Source organism: Moschus berezovskii, chromosome 10 (assembly GCF_049115385.1).
Source record: "Moschus berezovskii isolate FMDL1 chromosome 10, NW_MosBer_1.0, whole genome shotgun sequence".
In the NCBI taxonomy this organism is placed as follows: domain Eukaryota; kingdom Metazoa; phylum Chordata; class Mammalia; order Artiodactyla; family Moschidae; genus Moschus; species Moschus berezovskii.
In genome coordinates this window covers 97,943,032-97,962,896 of record NC_142469.1, presented here as the reverse complement: position 1 = coordinate 97,962,896, position 19,865 = coordinate 97,943,032, and the positions used below count along the sequence as shown (strand labels likewise).

The following is a 19,865-nucleotide window of genomic DNA, read 5'->3' as shown; positions in this document are numbered from 1 at the left end:
ATTAAACCTGGAAAATATTTGTAACAAATTTTTAATGATCTTTGAGCTTTTAAATCACTTTATATCATATAAAATTAATGAGTTTGAAATATAATGAGGTCAGTTCCTTTTTTGCTGTTTTGTGGGTTTCAAGAAATCACGGGCAGTGATTTTCATAAAGGATCTTTCAAAGTGCAACCCTACAGAGTCCCATCTATCTTCAGCCTGCCAAAAAGCTTTCCATTTTTAATTTCTCTTTAAATATATGGATGTCTTTTCCATTATCCATCCTGTGGGGCCTTCTCAAGAAGAATAAACATGAACAGAAACCTCTTATTTACTAAAGATCCTGTAATATTCCTTATGTCTTTGTGAAATGTGGTTTCATCCATGAGAAGCATAGGTCCAAACTGGTCTGGTGCTGAAATCTTACTGTTTATAGAAATCAAAATGATTGGACATAGAATTAAAATTTTAATTCAAGATTTTATCATTTTTGAAATAATTTTCCAGAATAGTAATTATTTTATACTCATGAACTCATTATTCCAAAATGAAACTTCATTACCCCCAAATTAAAAGAAAACAAGAACTTGGGAAAGATTTGGGTGTTTGGGCATTTGGTTTTATTTTGTCTTCTTTACTTGTCTAGGGTTAGATGGCTCAATCATGGCTAGCCTATGCCAGATTCAGCCAAAACAATGTTTGCTCCTGCTCTGTACAAACGTTACCATAATTTTAAAAATTTCATCTGTTTAAATAAAAAGCTTAAATGTTATTTTAACCAAGTGTCTAACATGTCTGCTTTTCAGAAACAAGAGAAAACAAAAACAAAATCTGCCTGGGATATATGTGAGCAGCAGCAACACATTCTGTTTCTAAGGAACATAAAATCTAACTGTTCAACATTCATCTATTTCTAATACATTCCTTCAGAAAAATAATGTTAGCCTTAGTGGTCTTCCAGACAAAGCTTAACTTAGAACTTTAAGGAATAACATTTGATTGACATTTGGAATAACATTCTAAACACTGCTCCCATTTCAGTGACCTAACTTAGTGGTCTCACATCCATCCTTTCATCTATTTGTATTGAAACAAGCATTCCCTGGGCTCCTACTGTAACATTAGGTAAGACTACCATCATGTAAACTCAGCATTAAGAAAACTAAGATCATGGCATCCCATCCCATCACTTCATGGCAGATAGAAGGGGAAAAAGTGAAAGGAGTGACAGAGATTATTTTCTTGGGCTCCAAAACCACTGCAGACTGTGACTGCAACCATGAAATTAAAAGGTGCTTGCTCCTTGAAAGGAAACCTATGACAAATCTAGACAGCACATTAAAAAATGCAGACATTACTTTGCTGACCATTAAGGACTTTGATGTTTTTGAGTTCCTCAGCCTTCGGGAGTTTTGCAGAGAAGTGATGTGATCAATGTCCACTTTAAAAGGACCACTCAGGCTGCCATGTAGGAGTGACCTGTGACATAGGGAAAAAGTCTAGAAGCAAAGAAATCTAAGGAAAAGTGTGCAGTCAACAAAGAGAAACTAGTTGTTCAACAATTACAGTAATAGTTGACAAATAAAATTATATTCCACCTGGTATAATAGAAGTAAGCATGGGAGAACCAGGCAAAGATGCCTGCCTCTCCCTGAGGCAACCAGTGAAGGCTTCCAGGAGGAGCTAGCCCTTGGATGAATACTTGAATGGTTCATAGAAGGCACTGAGCTAAAAGTTCTCTGTGTGACTTGTAGTTATGGGTAGCTAGAGAGTCATCAATTCTTCAGCACTCAGCTTTCTTCACAGTCCAACTCTGTGGTGTTGGAGAAGACTCTTGAGAGTCCCTTGGACTGCAAGGAGATCCAACCAGTCCATTCTAAGGGAGATCAATCCTGGGTGTTCACTGGAAGGACTGATGCTAAAGCTGAAACTCCAATACTTTGGCCACTTCATGCGACGAGTTGACTCACTGGAAAAGACTCTGATGCTGGGAAAGGTTGGGGGCGGGAGGAGAAGGGGACGACAGAGAATGAGATGGCTGGATGGCATCACTGACTCGATGGACATGAGTTTGAGTGAACTCTGGGAGTTGGTGATGGACAGGGAGGCCTGGTGTGCTGTGATTCATAGGGTCTCAAAGAGTCGGACACGACTGAACGTCTGAACTGAACTGAGAGAGTCATAGAAATAATGAACCGAGTTTAGCACCGCCGGGTTTGCAAAGCTCATTCCCCTATAGATTCTCTGTGTCAGCACTCTAAGTAACTTTAGATTTGTGTCAATCTTTCTTTGAATGAAAATTCCCTCTGACCTGGTACATATCATCTTTTTCTCATGTTTGTCCTTCTTTCTAGTTCTTTTCTTATTCTCTTTTGCCCCTCACCCTTCTTTTCTCTGTTCAAAAATCGACTTTATAAATGCTACCTGGTGCTGGAAAAATGGATTGGAAGCATTTGCTGTGCGTTTGAGGAGTACCACACAGAGTACATTTCCTAGAAATTTCTGTTGCTCATTGACTATGTCCTTCATTCTTTTAAACGGAGTTTTTGGGTTCAAAAAGGCTTATGAAAAGTGCTGCAGCAACAGCTTTTTGCACAAATAGCTTATTTTGCTCTAATCAAATTACAGTAGTATCAGCGGGAGCAACAGGAAAAGCTTGTGCTTGGTCTCTTTTCAGAAAAGGAAACTCATCACACTGAAGCCAAGTTTGACTAAAATAGCTCACAATAGGGGACCCTGTTAGCACTGGGCCTGTATGGGTATTTTTGTTAATATTTATTCTGTAGATCTTGTTGAAGAGTAAACAAGACTTGGCATTTATTTGGACAGTTTGGTGGGGATGTATTAACTCCTTCAGATCACTGGGGGTTTTGTCGTTGTTGTTTTTTAGTGAATTGCAGATCTTGGATCTCCCAGCTAAGTGGAGTAGGTGTTTGAAGGCAGCCAATTTGAAAGCTCATTGACATTCCTGAATGGAAGGTTTTCATGTCATGTGAAACATGTTGTTATTAGGAAGACGTGTGTGATGAGTTAGTATCCTCAAGCAGTTCAGTTCAGTCGCTCAGGCTGACTCTTTGCGACCCCATGGACTGTGGCACACCAGGCTTCCCTGTCTGTCCCCACTCCTAGAGTTCACTCAGAATCACGTCCATCGAGTCAGTGATGCCATCCAACCATCTCATCCTCCGTCATCTCCTTCTCCTTCTGCCATCAATCTTTCCCAGCATCAGGGTCTTTTCCAATGAGTCAGTTCTTCACATCAGGTGGTCAAAGTATTGAAGCTTCAGCTTCAGCATCAGTCCTTTCAATGAATATTGAGGGTTGATTTCCTTTAGAATTGATCTCCAAGGGACTCTCAAGAGTCTTCTCCAACACCACATTTCAAAAGTATCAATTCTTCAGTGCTCAGCTTTCTTTATGGTCCATTTCTCATATCCATACATGACTACTGGAAAAACCACAGCTTTGACTAGACAGACATTTGATGGCAAAGTAATGTCTCTGCTTTTTAATATGCTGTCTAGGTTGGTCATAGCTTTTCTTCCAAGGAGCAAGTGTCTTTGAATTTCATAGCTGCAGTCACCATCTGTAGTGATTTTGGAGCCCAAGAAAATAAAGTCTGTAACTGTCTCCATTGTTTCCCCATGTATTTGCCATTAAGTGATGGAACCAGATGCCATGATCTTCGTTTTTTGAATGTTGAGTTTTAAGCCAGTTTTTTTCACTTAGTATCTTAACTAGATGCTTTAGTGCCATGGCTCAATGGGTAAAGAATTCGCCTGTATTGCAGGAGACACAGGAGACACAGATTTCGTCCCTATGTCAGGAAGAGATATCCTAGAGGAGGAAATGGAAACCCATTCCACTATTCTTGCTTGGAAAATTCCATGGACAGAGGAGCTTGGAGGGCTATAGTACAAAGGGTTGCAAAGAGTTGGACATGACTGAATGACTAAGGATGTATTTGCTTATTTATTTATTGCTTCTTTGACAATCCATGTCTAGCTTGCAGCTAGCTAGGCACTCATTGGATATTTACTGACTTTTTCCATCAGAGCATAAAGTTTAGAACCTACGAAATTCTTGGGAACATATTAATTCAGAACAAAGTCAACTATCCTGAATTAGTTGCAATCATTCTGAGTTTTTTGGGAGAGGACCCTACTTTGCTCTTTGGCTTCTTCCCTCTAACAGTCTCCTCCCTACCACTTCCTCCACTTCCTTGGAGTTCTGAATGCTTGAAATTGACAGCAGTATCTCATAGAATGACATAATGAAATAGAACCAGAGCACAGACTTCTCTGTCTTATCTGCCACTGGAGATATAGGGTAGCCCCAGAGCACTGGTGTTTAGACTTTTGGATTTTTATTGAATGATAAAATTAAAAATGGAGGACCAGTATCTAGTTGCCAAATCTTTATTTTGCTATGCAGAACATTTAAAAAGCTCCAAAAAGACAAAAGGTAATAGCTACCATTACCATTTTCCAAAAGAAAGCATGTATTTTAATGCCAATATATAATAAAGATAAAATGTCAGAATAAATGAAGTCCTTCCCAAGAGAGGACATTGGTGTCGTTGCATTGATAGGCTGGTGGAAATTTTACCAAGGCTGTCATTCACCCTTGAATTGTATGTCAACAACTGCTTTCAGAAGATCCTACACCATCAGCCCATTTCTCATAGTTCTTGCTTTCCTTTAATGAATCAGGACCCTGCATATGTATTCTTGTCTTTTTTGGAGAAAGTTCATTGACATTTTAAAATTATTGAAGAGTGAATGAATTAACATTAGTTCACCTAATTATGTAGTTATGAGCTGATATTGGTCATGTGCTAAAGAATATCTGAAAAATATTCGAGGGTATAAATATTTGTGTTTTGTCTACATCACTGGTCTTCCATTCAGTTCATATTATTACACTTCCTGTTTGGCTCCAGCTTTTTCTTTCTTTTAATCACCTTTTTGAAGCATTTTTGCCCAATCAGTGAAAATTCAGTGATCGATTGTAATCTACTTTATGCTTAAAGTGTCCTTCAATGTTCCAAAGAATTCCCCAAAGAGGTCTTTTCAGTATCTGGAGAGCATTGAAGAACAGAGTAAATCATTATAGAGATATTTTTCAGATCCTAGAGTTATGAATTCAAAGTTATACAAATTGATTTGGAAAAATGGCATCACCATGCCTATCACACAGGTATAAACACCATCTAATTTTCTTTCAGCTCTTTTATTATTGGCCCCTTTTTGAAACACTGGCCTACCTTCATTGAAAATGAAAAGTGGAGAGTGTTGACTTAATCATAATTTATTTCATGCTCATTTGGTTTTCTTTGTGAAAAACAGACTGCACAGCAAGCATCTTCGTCTTCACCCAAATTGAGTGAAACGTCACGTTCCTTCTCTTCCATGGAAAACATAAAAAAGACTCCCAGCAGTTTGTCTTCCTCCATATCGAGAGAAAGACAGTCCTGGATTGACATGGTTAGCAGCTCATCTGCCGTTGAAGATATGGGACAGTCTGTGACATGTGCTGTGCAGCTGCTCTCACCTGCCCCCTCAGAGGCAAACGGTCGGGGGGCCCTAGAAAACAACGCTGATGCATCAGAAAGTGGATTTTTGAACTCTCTATCGAGTGATGACACTTCTTCCTTGGGTAGCAACGTCGACCATCTTACCGTCCCAGATAAGCCTCCTGGATCAAAGATGACAGACAGAGGTAAAAGCAAGAAATTATTATTTTTTAAAACAATTTTCTTTAGTTATTTATTTTATTTTTGGCTGTGCTGGGTCTTTGTTGCTCTGCTGGCTGCTTTCTCTAGTTGCAGCGAGCTGAGGCTACTCTACAGTTGCGCTGTGTGGGCTTCTCCATATGGTGGCTTCTCTTGTTGCAGAGCATGGGCTCTCTGTCATGTGGGCTCAGCAGTTGTGGCTCCCACGCTCTAGAGCACAGACTCAATAGCTGTGGCGCACGGGCTGAGTTGCTCCGTGACAGGTGGGATCCTTCTGGACCAGGGATTGAACCCGTGTCTCCTGCATTGGTGGGCAGATTCTTTGCCACTGAGCCACCAGGGAAGCCCTAAAAATTTATTTACTCTTTTCAGAGAATGAGTATTTGTATGTGGATGTAGAACGCTAATGTGGATTGTGGAAAGAATGTGGAAGGTCATGCGTGATTTGATAATTAAACAGTCAAGTGAGGCGAAGTCTGGAGGTTACTTCTGTAGAGGAAGCTGCATGTGGAAAACTCTAGCTTCAAGGCCATTCATTGCCCACTGTGTGTGTGCTTAGTCGCGCAGTCGTGTCTGATTCTTGCAACCCTGTAGACTGTAGCCCGCCAGGCTCCTCTGTCCATGGGATTCTCCAGGCAAGAATACCAGAATGGGTTGCCATTTCCTCCTCCAGTCCGACTCTTTAGGACCCCATAGACTGTAGCCTTCCAGGCTGCTCTGTCCATGGAATTTTCTAGGCAAGAATACTAGAGTGGGTTGCCATTCCCTTCTCCAGCCCACTCTAAGTGTCACTAACCAAATTCTTGCAACTATGAGACATACGTTCACAAAATAATGATACTTTTTCACCAATCTGAGATAAAGTTTGAGTTTTCTTTGTTTTTTTTTTTTAATTTTTGAAGGATAATTGCTTTACAGATTTGTGTTATTTTCTGTCAAACCTCAACATTAATCAGCCACAGGTTGGTTTTGTTTTGTTTGGTCCCATGTTCTCTGATCTGCAGCTCATGGTGACTAGATCCACATTTTATAGATGACATCACCTCCTTTGTTCAAAACATGCACAGAGCAACTACCTTCCCTGAGCTATCACCACAGAGAGGGGCTGGGTCCTAAGCTAGTTGGCCCCTGAGGTGCCTGCCCATGTCGTTCACAGGAAGAGGCAATCTGCGTTTATTTCGGAGGGTGTCACTAGAACTTTAAAACCAAAGGAGAGTACAGCTTTTGTGTTAAAAAAATAAAAAAAATCATTCTAAGTCTTAGCAAAAGAAAGAGTTACTGGAGTGTAGAAATGAAGAGTGTGATCCTTCTTAATGTTGTTCAGTCTCCAAGTTGTATCCAATTCTTTGTGACCCCTTGGACCACAGCACGCCAAGCTTCACTGTCCTCCACTGTCTCCCGGAGTTTCCTCAAATTCATGTCTGTTGAGTTGGTGATGCTATCTAATACTTCTTAATACTCCATGATAATTGGTCTTTGTCTTTTATCCAGACTAATTAAAAAAAAATGATTAGTTTTCAATCATGATGGGTTGTTCCTGATGGTCTGTGCCTTATTCTTTCCACTGTCAAACAAGCTTACCTGATAGAAGATACTTAAAAATGAGAAATGAGTTGACTGGGTAAATTTCCAGGATCGCCAGCCACGGTGGTCTGATGGTGTAAATGACTGCCTCGCTCCCTCTCCCAGGTTCATCAGGGATAATTCTTTAAGTTCTCAAATTTTTATATGTACCCTATTAATTTGATATTTTGTAGCAGAGTAATTTTGGAGAAGGAAGAGGCACCCTACTCCAGTATTCTTCCCTGGAGAATTCCATGGACAGAGGCGACTGGTGGGCTACAGTCCATGGGGTTGCAAAGAGTTGGACATGACTGAAGCGACTTAACATAGCACAGCACATCAGAATAATTTAGGCCAAGGATTAGAACCCTACAGACCTTGGGGGTGTGTGTGTTCGTGTGTGTGTGTATACACATTTATTTGGATTCTCATACTGGGAACTCATTCTCCAAGTCACCACAGTTGTCACCACACCCTATGGCCTTATCTGAAGATGCTTCACACAGTTGTATTACCTGCCGGACCCCTGATGACATTATATTTTCAGGAGAGCTTGAGAATAGGCTATTTTATTTTGTTAATTTATTTAATTTTCTGGCCATGCTCCTGAGGCATGTGGGATCTTATTTCCCTGTCTTCCCTTGTGACTCAGACATTAAAGAATCCGCCTGCAATGCAGGAAGCCAGCATTTGATCCCTGAGTTGGGAAGATCACCTGGAGAAGGGAATGGCAACCCACTTCAGTATTCTTGCCTGGAGATTTCCATGGATAGAGGAAATGGACTGGTGGGCTACAGTCCATGGGCTCGCAAAGAGTCAGACACGAGTGACTAACACTTTCACTTTTGGGGATTGAACCCATACTCCCTGCATTGGAAGTTTGGAGTCTTAATCACTGGGAAGTCCCCTTCTGATGACATTTTTGTTGGATACCCTTAATTAATGCTAATGATCTACTTTACATTAATAAATAAAGTTATTGCCAAAATAACCTGCTTCTAGAGGTGAACGAGGTTGGGTAAGGGGAGAATGGAAATAGCACCACAGATGAGTAGGGGACATGGGTTAATATTGGACTGTACAGGATAGAAGGCAGGAGACCCAGGCTGACCTCAGCTTGGGGAAGTGCTGTCACGCGAAGGTACTGGGCTGAATTTGCACCTCTGTGGAAGTTCGAAATTGATGTAAATCTTGAGGCCAATGGTTCACGTGAAAAGGAAATCATTTTCGATTCAACATTAGAAACATTTTAGCATTGAGAATTGTTCAAAATTGAACAGGGTTCTGGGAAAGTAATGTGTTCCTCATCACTGAAGGTGCTCACTCTTTCTGAGACAACTATTTGCATTGGGTATTAATTGCATATTATGTGTTGATTACAATTTTTGGCCTTCTGAAGGTATACTAAAGAGGGAATTTAAGCATATTGAACTAGATTGCCTCTAATGTGATATTTAGAAGATCCTTCCAGATACAGGATAGGTGGAACTAAAGAAAATAATGAAAAGGACCATATTTACTCTTTCCTGTTACCAACTCTTACTTTAATCACTGGACCATTGGTAGGACTAAAAAGTTTCACACATGCACAAACAAACTTGCACACATGCACACACACAGCATCTCGGATGAGGATGGCTTCAGAAGCAAATGAGAATAAAATTCCATTCTCAAGAAGTAACTCTGCAGATTGAGTTTTCCTTTAGGATGAATGATTTGATAGTCACGGGAAGATGCCTGCAGTTCTTGTCCATGTCTAATGTCATTCTGGGCATGCGTATGCTGTAGAGCCTGGCAGAGTACCAACAGGTCTTTTAATCTCCAAAGGAAGAAACCAGGTATTTTAACATTTTGAGTTAGGTGCAGAGTGACCAATTAAATCTGTGTGCTTCTTCAAACAGCTCCACACAAAGGTATTCCTTTGGGTAGAAAGGAAGAGAAAATAAAACTATTTTTCCCCTCATTGATTTGTTGGCATTTGCCATATGGTACAGAATGTTTGCTGATGCTTTTCTCCTGCTGCTGGGGATTTGGTCAAATTCCCAACAGAGTTAAACCACAGAAAGTCATTGCTATGGAAACCGCAATCCAGTTTTTGCTTGCGTTTGCGATGACATGTTGAGTAATCAGGTTGCGTATTTGTGTGTGTGTGTGTGTTTTGCGTATTTGTGTGTGTCTGTGTGTTTTACATACGTGTTTGTGTGTTGGAAAAGAGGTAGCTTTTCATTTTTCTGACTTCTAAAAATTATTATTTTTTATCTGCAAATTAAAAAAGAAAAGTGCTAAAATTCCTGTGTCTGAAATATAGTTCAGGATGCTTTTATTAATATGACAGGGATTGAAGTTTCAACAAGGTCTACGATAGGAGTTAGGATTTTAGATTAAGTCCCAGTCTCAAGATGTGTTTGCTGGAGAAAGAAGCTTTTATCCTAGAAAAGATTCTTAAAGGTTAATAACTGAGCCCAGAAATAAGCAGACAGCATGTATTATAGCCTTCTTTTTATTTAGACAATGAGAGAAATATTTTACAGTTGGTGTGCAATTAAAACTGTAGTTGCTAGAATTTTATTGAAGTTAAACCCTTTTAGACATCTTCCTCCACAGAGTAAGCTATTTAAACAATACATGGTGTTAACTGCATCCTGTTGCCTTTCCATGTTGGTAGATCCAGAGGTCTTCAGACTCTTCACTGAGTCTTTCCACAAAGCAAAGCAGGGAAAGAGATGATGAGGTTAATGGAATGTTCATCTCAGCTCAGTTTTACTCTGCACTGTTTCTTTTCTTTTATGAACGGTTATTTGGCCCATGACTTACACCTGTGTGATGATGACTCACACTGTATTTTTCTACTTATATTATGTTGACAGTGTGAGACAGTTATACTTACTCCATGAATGAAGTGGCCATACCCTGGACGCTGACAAGCTGAATAATCAGTAATAAGTGTGTGTGCTAAGTTGTGTCTGACTCTTTGTGACCCCATGAACTATAGCCCGCCAGGCTCTACTGTCCGTGGGATTCTCCAGGCAAGAATACCGAGTGGATTGCCATGCCCTCCTCAATCAGTAATAAGATTAATACCCAATTTATGCAAATAAATTATTAAGTAGAAGTACAGCAAGATTGAATGTGGGAATCATTTTGAATAGAATGCATTTTTAATGAAGATATACACATAACTAGAGGATGCATGACATCCCAGGAAAGTGACATAAATGAGCCAGATTTAGAATTTAGCAATTATCCAAAACCTGACCAAATACTAGTTTTATGTGCATGCTGATATTTTTTGTCTGCTTAGAGTATGAGCAGATGTAGAAATTTTTTGTCTGCTTTTACTATTTCACCTAATCCAAGGTGCTGTTATGATTGGAAGAAAACATTTTAAAAACAAATGGAATCTTTGTTTTAAAAATGTAAAGCTACTTATTAGAATCTTGGGTAATGAGCTCAACCTCAGGTTATTTCTGAAAATCACTGCCACACAGGCAATAAAAATAAAACCAAAGAACAGCAAACACTAAGAGTCTCCCAGTGGACTAAGTTTATTCTTATCAATAAAAGCAATGATACATTACAAGGGTACTGAGTTATCTTGCTTAAGAGAAACATCAAATATCCATGATAAAATATTAATAGATACCTGACTGGTAGAGAAGGTAAATCAAATATGGGAAAATATGGGAAACCAAAGTAAAATTAGTCTCAGAGTTACAGGAACACAAGATTATACTTGGTTTATACTCGGATATTGTCTCTGACTTTCTCTCAATCTGTTTGATTTTTCTCTTATAGAATTTCCTTTACCTGCCATCATATTTTGAGACCCTGACTTTGCATTCTCCATTTCTGTGCCCTTATACCGTTGTTGTCTTTGGGGTCCAGCCTACCCTGATAGCTCCTGATGTGAACTGGCTCATTATCCCTAGGTGCCTGGTTCAAAGGCCCAAGCAGAGAATCTGATTCTCTAGCCTGTGTCTTAAGTTGCTGACCAGCTTATGAATTTCCTCTCCTAGGACTGAGTGCCCTGTGAGAACAGAATTTAAGGTTACTTGGTCACCTCAGAAGCAGAGGCTCTGGGTGGAGACTTTTCCCTTGAAGACAGAGTAGAGGGGCCAGAGAGCTGAGCCTTGGCCTTGCCAGCTACCATCTTGATGACTATGCATTATCTGACTTGAAATCCTCTTCCTTGAACTTCATTCAAAGACAGTGTATCAAATATTTTTATAGCATAAAGCATAGTGTTTAAGGCAATGCACTTTGGGTCAGAACTTAGATTTGTTTCTTTGTGAATTTGGTCAAAGTTTTTAATCTTTCTGTGTCTTGACATTCTCTCCTTTATATCAAGATTAATAGCCCTTCCTTGTAGGGTTGTTACAAAGATATTAAGATAATGTTGGTACAGTAGTTAACACAGTGCCTGTTACACAGTTAAAAGCTCAGCACATGAAGGCTGTTTCCACAAGCATCAACAGCAGCAGAGATAAATAGTCAATCTGTCTCTAAAATTATACTATGCTAATATTCTTAGTTAGTAGTATCCTTATGAGTAAGATAAATTGTCCAGATTTATCTTAGTTGCACAGATTAAATTTGTGTGTCATTATGATTCTAAAGTTGACTGTCATTATGTAGAGTTGTCAGAATCATTAATTAGAGGAAGCCTGTAAAATGCTTTTAATCTCTTTGCATCAGGTGCTATTGTTGTTTAGTCACTAAGTCGTGTCCAACTCTTTGAAACCCCATGGACTATATAGCCTTCCAGGCTCCTCTGTCCATGGGATTCTCCAGGCAAGAATACTGGAGTGAGTTGCCATTTCCTTCTCCAGGGGATCTTCCCGACTCAGGGATTGAACCCACATCTACATTTGGAGCAGGATTCTTTACCACTGAGCCATCAGGGAAGCCTGTTAGGTGCTAAAGTGAATGACATTTGTAAAGTCTGAATGTCCAAATGACTGTGTAGTTATATCTTCTCTTTGTAACAAGTAACTTCCATAGCCTTTCTTTTCTCAAGTACTTAGAACACTGCATATGAAACAAGAAATACTGTTTTCTACGTAAACTTTTTTAAGTGTTTCATATTTAAGAATGACTGTCTTCCTTGGGAGAGCATTTAGATTTTTCCAACCTCAAAAAGTTTTCCTTTCAAATTCTGATATGAAATATGGCATGTGAATTTCCCTCTTGCCTCCTAAAGTCGGCTTTTATGTTCTGAACAGAAAATAAAAAGCCCACAGTCTAGAAAGCACAAGGAAGCACCAAAAATAAGATAGTGGGGGAGGCCAAGTTGACAGTATAGCATTTAAAGAGATAATCTTCATACAGTGTTCTCGACAGCCAAATTCCAGACTTACTGGAGCGTGCGTGTCCGTCAGAAGCACACAATAGGCTGAGTATGTGGGAGGCAGCGAGAGAGGAGTGCACGCATTTGGCACCGTCTTGGAAAGGAAGGAACTAGTAACCATTAGTTAAAAGTGTTGTTTTGCCTTTTGCTCATGTCAACAAGAAAGATCTTGTTTAAAAAAAATACCATCCCTTTCTTGAGTCTAAATCATTAGATTATTAACCTAAATTTGGAGATTATGTCTGAACTCTTCAGACATTCTGAGTGAGTCTAACAGAAGTAAAGAGTCACTAACATTGACCTCAAATTCCTACCAATTCAATATGTGAGATACTGGTGCTTTAGAGCAAGGATTCTGGGATCCTCCTTTGAGCAAGCCAGATTTTTTTTTTTTTTTAATTAAGCTATGGCACAGAGAAAGAGATGCTGCTTTCTGGATGAGTCCCAACTTCCCGGTTGTAATTTCAGCCCCTTTCTCTTCCAATGAACTGAGACAGGTTCTGTGTGACTAGCTGTTGGGAAGCAACCCAGCCTTGCTACTCAAAGGATGTCCAGGGACCAGCCGTTCTGACATCACTGAGGAGTTCGTTAAAAATTTAAATCTCAGTGCCTGCTGTCCTGGACTGAATCAGAAGCTGCATTTTAACAAGATCCCTAGGTGATTGCTTATTAAAGTTGGAGGAAACTCATCCAGAAGTGCACAGGCCTGCACAGCGTGGAATTGAACTCTTGTTCCTAATTTTGCACCGATTTACATTTTGGAAAGATTGTGTGCTGTTTTTCAAGAATCTCCACATTTTTTCTCATCTGTAATGTAAAAATAGCTTTCATCTTCCTCGGCAAGTAACTTGTGAGGCTTGATGAGATAGACTACAGTGTGCCTTATGAGAAGAAGGAAATTAAAGTCCTGTTATTTTGTGTAAGAAGACTAAAATATGCACTTGAGAGGAAGGATAGAAATTGCATGGAAAACACTTGATTGTCAGAATTCATTTTATTTTGCCGCAGAAGACAAAGGAGGTGAAGATAATGAACTTGGCTTCTGTTTACAGTGGGAGAGAGACCAAATGCCTTTCCTGCCAATCATTTTTTGTTATTTTGCTCTTTTTATAATCTGGTAAAATAAGGGAATAATCTAGTGTTTTCTAATATGAAATTAGAATTTAGAAAAGTATTTACATAAAGATGAAAAGGAGATAAAAAAAATACTACTTTATTGAAAAACCTTAGAAAGGTGTGGAGGTAGGCCTGTAAGATTAGCCAACCAGTGCTAGTCTTAGCCACTCCAGTACTCTTGCCTGGAGAATCCCATGGATGGAGGAGCCTGGTAGCCTGCAGTCCGTGGGGTCGCTAAGGGTTGGACACGACTGAGCGACTTCACTTTCACACATTGGAGAAGGAAATGGCAACCCACTCCAGTGTTCTTGCCTGGAGAATCCCAGGGACGGGGGAGCCTGGTGGGCTTCCGTCTATGGGGTCGCACAGAGTCGGACACGACTGAAGTGACTTAGCAGCAGCAGCAGCAGCAGCTAGTCTTCATGTAATGATTAGTAAGGACTTTCATTTCTGCTTTGAGGTCAGGTGCAAGCTGTCTTTGATATGCTTGTACCCTTTGGGTCCTTTTTTGTCCTATGCTCCTACTTATCATCTGCTTCCGTTTTAATTGGATTTTCTGTTTATGGTCCTGTGAAGACCTAGGCACCAGCCATTAGCAACAGTAAAATAGTGTAAAATCCCCATCTATGTCATGGAGAAGGTCGGGTCACAAGTCTTACCCCTGAATATCTAGTAATATGTTGTGTATTCCACAGATTATTATGCAAAAAAAGCAATCAGTGTATTTTCTTGACTCTTATCATCATTTATCATTTTCTCATCTTTCCCTTTGTGAGTGATTCTGTAATCAGGTAATTAGAGGTGGGACATATAGTCTTCTAGTCTCAGGTTTCTTTTGAGGGACGAGGAGATGAGAGGTAGAATGTAATAGTAATGTGAATTCATTTTTCTCTATTTTTCCAGCAGCTTAAAACTTTCTTTGAATATACCCACTCCTTACTACTATCTCCAATTTCTAAGTGAATCCCAATAAGAGAGTGTTTGTTTTTTGAACGTTGTTTGGTCATCAGTTCAGTTCAGTTCAGTTCAGTCGCTCAGTCGTGTCAGACTCTCCGTGACCCCATGAATCACAGCACGCCAGGCCTCCCTGTCCATCACCAACTCCCGGAGTTCACTCAAACTCATGTCCGCAGAGTCGGTGATGCCATCCAGCCATCTCATTCTCCGTCATCCCCTTCTCCTCCTGCCCCCAACCTTTCCCAGCATCAGAGTCTTTTCCAGTGAGTTGACTCGTCGCATGAGGTGGCCAAAGTATTGGAGTTTCAGCTTTAGCATCACTCCTTCCAATGAACACCCAGGATCGATCTCCCTCAGAATGGACTGATTGGATCTCCTTGCAGTCCAAGGGACTCTCAAGAGTCTTCTCCAACACCACAGTTCAAAAGCATCGATTCTTCGGCGATCAGCTTTCTTCACAGTCCAACTCTCACATCCATACATGACCACGGGAAAAACCATTGCCTTGACTAGACAGACCTTTGTTGGCAAAGTAAAGTCTCTGCTTTTTAATATACTGTCTAGGTTGGTCATAACTTTCCTTCCAAGGAGTAAGCGTCTTTTAATTTCCTGGCTGCAATCAGCATCTGCAGTGATTTTGGAGCCCCAAAAAATAAAGTCTGACACTGTTTCCACTGTTTCCCCATCTATTTCCCATGAAGTGATGGGACCAGATGCCATGATCTTTGTTTTTTGAATGTTGAGCTTCAAGCCAACCTTTTCACTCTCCTCTTTCACTTTCATCAAGAGGCTTTTGAGTTCCTCTTCACTTTCTGCCATAAGGGTGGTGTCATCTGCATATCTGAGATTATTGATATTTCCCCCAGCAATCTTGATTCCAGCTTGTGCTTCTTCCAGCCCAGCGTTCCTCATGATGTACTCTGCATATAAGTTAAATAAGCAAGGTGACAATATACAGCCTTGACGCACTCCTTTTCCTATTTGGAACCAGTCTGTTGTTCCATGTACAGTTCTGACTGTTGCTTCCTGACCTGCATACAGGTTTCTCAAGAGGCAGGTCAGGTGGTCTGGTATTCCCATCTCTTTCAGAATGTTCCACAGTTTATTGTGATCCACACAGTCAAAGGTTGTTTGGTCATATTTTAGGTAAATTGTATTAACTTTTTGTAATGGCAAAAGGTCCACTTTACCTGTGTATTAATTTGAAAGTTCCACTATTTCTAGGAGGAGCAAGTCACACACACACACACACAGACTCACACAGACATCCTCATGGGTAGTGCCCTGAAGTTTAATTTAGAGAAGGAAATGTCAGAGGGGGCGGGGAGAGGGAGGTAATCTGTGACTTTTTTTAACTTGAAGGTAATATATATTCATAAAAATATATTAAATAATATAAGATTATCCAAATAAGCTGTTTTCTTTTTCATTTAGGGAATGTACTTTATGACATGCTAGTCCAAGATCCAAAAGCTTATTTTCATCCTTACTGATTTACTGTCTGTCTAATTAGATATAAGATCTTATAATCATTTTGCTCTGACATAATTACAAATTAACGTGCTAGTCAAAAATAATTTTATTTCTACCACAGTCTTTAGTAGCACAACTGAGCATCTTGGTGCAAACAGAGAGCGCAATCGTTCTGTTTATTTTTGTTGTATACTTCGCTGATTTCTTAAAGTTTGTTAAGTATATACTGCTTTAAAAATACTGTGGCATTAAAAGCTCTGTGAAAGTGTTAGTCACTCAGTCCTGTCTGACTCTTCGCAACTCCATGGACTGTAGCCCACCAGGCTCCTCTATCCATGGAATTCTCCAGGCAAGAATACTGGAGTGGGTAGCCATTCCCTTCTTCAAGGCATCTTCCCAATCCAGGGATTGAACCTGGGTCTCCTTCATTGCAGGCAGATTCTTTACTATCTGAGCCACCAGGGAAGCCGTAAAAGTGATATATCCAGACTTTATTAGAAGTAGAGTCCTGCCTGCCTATCTGTAAAAAAATGATGTATAATATTATTGTGATCTTGTGGGACTGAAAACTCGTGGAGTCCTCAATGCTAACATTACCCTCTAGGAGTTAGATGCCTTTTAATTTCAATTTCTTAATACTTTCTAATGTCTCCAGCTTAACTCTAGGACTGTTACCAAGCTTAGTATTTTTCCTATGCAAATGTCATCAGTTATCATGATAATCTTATTAAAGCCTAATTTTTAACAGCTTTATTGAGATATATTTCACGTATGCATGCTTGTTCAGTTGCTCAGTTGTGTCCGACTCTTTGCAACCACATGGACTGTAGCCCACCACGCTCCTCTGTCCATGAAATTTTTCAGGCAAGAATACTGGAATGTGTTGCCATTTCCTTTTCCAGGGGATCTTCCTGACCCTGGGACTGAAACTGTGTCTCTTGTGTCTTCTCATCTGCAGGTGGCTTCTTACACATACCATAAAATTCACATATAAGAAACAGTTCAGTGGTTTTTAGTATATTCATAGAGTTGTGCAACTCCACAATCCAATGTGAAGTGTGGATCACACCACACACAGGAAAACCCCATACACATTAGCTATCATTCCTGCTTGTCCCCTCCTCAGCCCCAGGCAACCACTAATCTACTTTCTGTCTCAGTTCAGTTCAGTCACTCAGTCCTGTCCGATTCTTTGCGACCCCAAGAATCACAGCACGCCAGGCCTCCCTGTCCATCACCAACTCCCAGAGTTCACCCAAACTCATGTCCATCGAGTTGGTGATGCCATCCAGCCATCTCATTCGCTGTCGTCCCCGTCTCCTCCCATCCCCAATCCCTCCTAGCATCAGACTCTTTTCCAGTGAGTCAACTCGTCGCATGAGGTGGCCAAAGTATTGGAGTTTCAGCTTTAGCATCAGTCCTTCCAATGAACACCCAGGATTAATCTCCTTTAGAATGGACTGGTTGGATCTCCTTGCAGTCCAAGGGACTCTCAAGAGTCTTCTCCAGCACCACAGTTCAAAAGCATCGATTCTTTGGCGATCAGCTTTCTTCACAGTCCAACTCTCACATCCATACATGACCATGGGAAAAACCATAGCCTTGACTAGATGGACTTTGGTTGGCAAAGTAACGGCTCTGCTTTTTAATATGCTATCTAGGTTGGTCATAACTTTTCTTCCAAGGATCAGCATCCGCAGTGATTTTGGAGCCCAAAAAAATAAAGTCTGACACTGTTTCCACTGTTTCCCCATCTATTTCCCATGAAGTGATGGGACCAGATGCCATGATCTTTGTTTTCTGAATGTTGAGCTTTAAGCCAACCTTTTCACTCTCCTCTTTCACTTTCATCAAGAGGCTTTTGAGTTCCTCTTCACTTTCTGCCATAAGGGTGGTGTCCTCTGCATATCTGAGGTTATTGATATTTCTCCCGGCAATCTTGATTCCAGGTGGTGCTTCTTCCAGCCCAGCGTTCCTCATGATGTACTCTGCATGTAAGTTAAATAAGCAGGGTGACAATATACAACCTTGACGTACTCCTTTTCCTATTTGGAACCAGTCTGTTGTTCCATGTCCAGTCCTGACTGTTGCTTCCTGACCTGCATACTCAAGGTTTCTCAAGAGGCAGGTCAGGTGGTCTGGTATTCCCATCGCTTTCAGAATTTTCCACAGTTTATTGTGTTTCACACAGTCAAAGGCTTTGGCATAGTCAATGAAGCAGAAATAGATGGTTTTCTGGAACTCTCTTGCTTTCTTCATGATCCAGCAGATGTTGGCAATTTGGTCTCTGGTTCCTCTGCCTTTTCTAAAACCTGCTTGATCATCTGGAATTTCACGGTTCACATATTGCTGAAGCCTGGCTTGGAGAATTTTGAGCATGACTTTACTAGCGTGTGAGATGAGTGCAATTGTGCGGTAGTTTGAGCATTCTTTGGCATTGCCTTTCTTTGGGATTGGAATGAAGACTGACCTTTTCCAGTCCTGTGGCCACTGCTGAGTTTTCCAAATTTGCTGGCATATTGAGTGCAGCACTTTCACAGCATCATCTTTCAGGATTTGAAACAGCTCAATTGGAATTCCATCACCTCCACTAGCTTTGTTTGTCGTGATGCTCTCTAAGGCCCACTTGACTTCACATTCCAAGATGTCTGGTTCCAGGTGAGTGATCACGCCATTGTGATTATCTTCATCGTGAAGATCTTTTTTGTACAGTTCTTCTGTGCATTCTTGCCACCTCTTCTTAATATCTTCTGCTTGTGTTAGGTCCATACCATTTCTGTCCTTTATCGAGCCCATCTTTGCATGAAATATTCCCTTGATATCTTTAATTTTCTTGAAAAGATCTCTTGTAGATTTGTTTATTTTGGAAATTTTATTATAAATGGACAATACAGTATGTGCCTTTTGTGACTGGCTCCTTTTACTTCAAACAATATTTTGCAGTTCCTCCATGTTTTAGTGTGTGTTAGTGTTTCATTTCTTTTAATGAAGATTCCGTGCATGTACCATATTGCAGCAATTGATGAGCATTTATTTACACTGTTGTACCTTTTGTTTGTGTCTTTCATGACATTCATGCACAAGTTTTGTGTTAATGTATGTTTTTAATTTTCTCTAATACATAGTTAGAAATGGAATTGCTGGGTCATTGGTGGCTCACAGTAAAGAATCTATTTGCAATTCAGGAGACATGGGTTTGATCCCTGGGTCAGGAAGATCCCCTGGAGGAGGGCCTGGCAACCCATTCCGATTATTCTTGCCTGGAGAACCCTGTGGACAGAAGAGCCTGGTGGGCTCCAGTCCTTAGGGTTGCAAAGAGTCAGACATGACTGAAATGATTTAGCACACACACACATGGTAACTCTACAGTTAGAATTTTGAGAAACTACCAGATTGTTTCCTAAAGTGGTGGGTCCATTTTACATTCCTACCAAGGATTTAATTCTCTAGTTTCTCCACACTTAGGTCTTTTTTAATTTAGCCATCCTGGTGAGTATGAAATAGTATCTCATTGTGGTTTTGATTTGCATTTCTCTAATGAAGGACTAATGCTAAAGCTGAAACTCCAATACTTTGGCCATCTCATGCGAGTTGCCTCACTGGAAAAGACTCTGATGCTGGGAGGGATTGGGGGCGGGAGGAGAAGGGGACGACAGAGAGTGAGATGGCTGGATGGCATCACCGACTCGA

General features: G+C 40.4%; 1 protein-coding gene across 8 annotated transcripts in view; it reads left to right on the top strand.

The window, feature by feature from the left end:
- The window catches only part of IPCEF1 (interaction protein for cytohesin exchange factors 1), a 173,241-nt gene that overhangs the window by 140,071 nt on the left and 13,305 nt on the right, over positions 1 to 19,865 (top strand). For all 8 annotated transcript variants that reach the window (XM_088840841.1, XM_055432854.2, XM_055432849.2 and 5 more), the window contains one exon: positions 5,334 to 5,706. In XM_088840841.1, the coding sequence (XP_088696967.1) occupies positions 5,334 to 5,706 (373 nt within the window). The remainder of the gene's footprint in view (positions 1 to 5,333; positions 5,707 to 19,865) is intronic.